Source organism: Rhinichthys klamathensis, unplaced genomic scaffold (genome assembly GCF_029890125.1).
Source record: "Rhinichthys klamathensis goyatoka isolate OS25496 unplaced genomic scaffold, OSU_Roscu_1.1 h1tg000325l_1, whole genome shotgun sequence".
NCBI lineage: Eukaryota > Metazoa > Chordata > Actinopteri > Cypriniformes > Leuciscidae > Rhinichthys > Rhinichthys klamathensis.
In genome coordinates this window covers 3,006,554-3,009,249 of record NW_026606840.1, presented here as the reverse complement: position 1 = coordinate 3,009,249, position 2,696 = coordinate 3,006,554, and the positions used below count along the sequence as shown (strand labels likewise).

Genomic DNA, 2,696 nt, shown 5'->3' with positions numbered 1-2,696 from the left:
TAGCCTATACTAGGCTAATTCAAAAGAGGGGGTAATTATTGGACGAATAATGTGTGGCAACAGCAGCTTAACAGTAGCACATATTTCGAACATTCATGAACAGAAACAAAACTATTCGGCCTAAAAAAAACGGAACATGGATTATCCAGGTCTATCCACCTGGAAACGACATGAAGAATAATATTTCAGAACAATTATAGTGACATTTCAAAATGCAATCTGACAATTAAATATAATTTGCTATCGATAGAGTTAGGCTACTCACTTAATGTGAAAACTGGCATCCTTGCCTGGCATTCGTCACAATGCTTCGGATGTCTGGTGTTACAGTTGTCACTGAAATCCGCAGGCAGTTCTCGAGGTTTTTGTGCGTCAGTCGATTCCTCTCATACGTCTTTATTGCATTCATTGATGAGAAGGCAGACTCGCATGTATAGGTGGAAGGGAACATTGTCAACACATAAAACGCAAGGTTCTTGATTGTGCTGTACTCCTCTGAGCATGCCACCCAAAAGGCACTCAGGGACTCTGCAGATCTGAATGCATCTTTGATCAGAGAGGTTGTTTGGAAATCAATTAACTCCATCTCAAATTTAGCCTCATCCAAGGAAGGGACGATTGTTTTGACCAGGGTGGAGAGTTCTCCGCTAGATCGGGTTGTGAGAGGGTCACGCACAAAAGCAATTACTTCATTCAGGACGGAGAAGTCCTCCAACCTAGAAGAGAAGTTGGCTCGGAGTTGCTTGATGAAGTCTACCATCAGTCCCGTCACTCGTCTTGCCTGTGTTTTTAGAGTACTAAAATGTAGGAGCCTGCCAGTTGATATGTCGGACTCTAACAACCCCAGTTTGACGGTGAATGCTTGGAGCTTTTCAACCATGTCCACGATGGTTTTGTCTTTTCCCTGTAGCTGCATGTTAAGATTGTTTAAATGGCCAAATATGTCAGCTAAAAATGCAACATTGGACATGAACTTCTCGTCCTCCAGAAAGGCAAGGTAATCTGCTGCTGCCTTACTCTTGCTAGATATAAGGAATGCCTTCACCTCACCCAGTAGCGCACAGAAGCGCTCCAACGCTTTGCCCTTGCTTAGCCAGCGCACGTCATTGTGCAGCAGCAGGTCGTCGTGGGTGGCCTCCTCTGAATCTGCCACAAGCTGTCGGAAAAGCCGATGCTGGGTGCTTGATGTACCCCTGACAAAATTGATGACACGCATCACTTTATCCATAACTACCTTCAGCTCACCACTGAGCTTTGCACAAAGTACACTCTGGTGGATAAGACAATGCAGCCCATGCATTTGGGGGGCGATCTCCTTCAACCTGCTCACCAAACCTCTGTGTTTACCCACCATAGCAGGGGCCCCATCTGTCACGAGTAGGTTGACTTTCTCAAATGACAATGAAAGCCGTTCAAACACTTTTGACAGTTCAGTGAATATAATATCTCCAGTGGTGTTCCCCTCCAAAGGAATAAGAGACAGCAAATCTTCTCTAAACTGCTTCCCATCAAAATACCTGACAAAGACACACATCTGGGCAACATCTGTGTTGTCAGTGCTCTCGTCTACCGCTAAGGAGAAGTAATTAGCCTTATTGAGATCACTGATAACGACTCCCTGCACAGCATCAGACAACGCCTCTATGCGGCGGGTAGCGGACCTTGCAGAAAGGGGCACCTGTTTGACAGAGGCAATGATTCCATCCATGGACTTGTCAACAGCCAATTCCTCCAACACTGCAACCATGACTTCTTTAAAAAGCTCTGCGTCGGTGAAAGGCCTGTTGTTTCTTGCGAGCAACCAAGACGCTTTTAGAGACGCACTTGTCGCTTTTTGTTGCGAGGTGAAACCTCGATCCTGCTGCCCTGAGCATAGCCTTGTGCCAGCGCTTCGATTTTGCACTTTCGTGTCTCTGTTTGAAGTGGATAGGCAACCTTGAAGCTGCCATGCTTTGTCTCATGGTGCCGTCGTATGTTGTATTCTTTGGAAACAGCGACAACTTCTTTGCAAATCAGACACACCGCCTTTGCATTTTTGAAATCCGGTAAAATGAACGCAAAACTCTCTTTCCATTCCTCTCTAAAGGCTCTATTTTCATCGTCAACTTTTCTCTTAAGACCTTTGGACAAAGACATTTTATTCCAGCTACCTCTTAGCTAACTTCACTCTGCACACTAATCACTTGTAGGCCTACGTAACAACCAGGGTTCAAATTATAATTTCATCTTTGTGGGGGTCTTTTTTAACCTGTTAACTGGCACCCCCCTTTTTTTTGCATAGACATAAAAATCACTATCCAAACTTAAATGGTTGTAATTCAGGAATGCTTTGGAATATAGACCTATGGCTGGTCTTGTTTTAAAGAAGACATTTTCCAGATTATTGTAGAAGTCCAGAAATTGTAAAAAATTAAACAGAAAAAAAGTTATATAAGTTTGAGTTTATGAAATTGTGTAATGTAAAAATATAATGATTAATATTTTATATAAAATATATATATTACAAAATATATTTTACTCTAAAACTGCAAGAAAATTAAAGTCAAATATCTGAACAAGTTGTATTCCAAATTTTAGGTTGATATCTCAAAAAATGAGCTTTCAGTAAGATTTTATTCGGGCGCAGTACCCAACTTTTTCACTAGGTGAACACCAGACTCCATTGCTGCCCATATAAGGGCGCCTCCATTTTCATA

At 42.4% G+C, this 2,696-nt stretch overlaps 1 protein-coding gene across 1 annotated transcript; it reads right to left on the bottom strand.

Moving 5' to 3' along the window:
- Window positions 1-265: 265 nt before the first annotated feature.
- On the bottom strand, window positions 266-1,747 carry LOC130105698 (SCAN domain-containing protein 3-like). Its single transcript, XM_056271829.1, has one exon. The coding sequence runs from the start codon at window positions 1,745-1,747 to the stop codon at window positions 266-268; it is 1,482 nt and encodes a 493-aa protein (XP_056127804.1).
- Window positions 1,748-2,696: the final 949 nt, after the last annotated feature.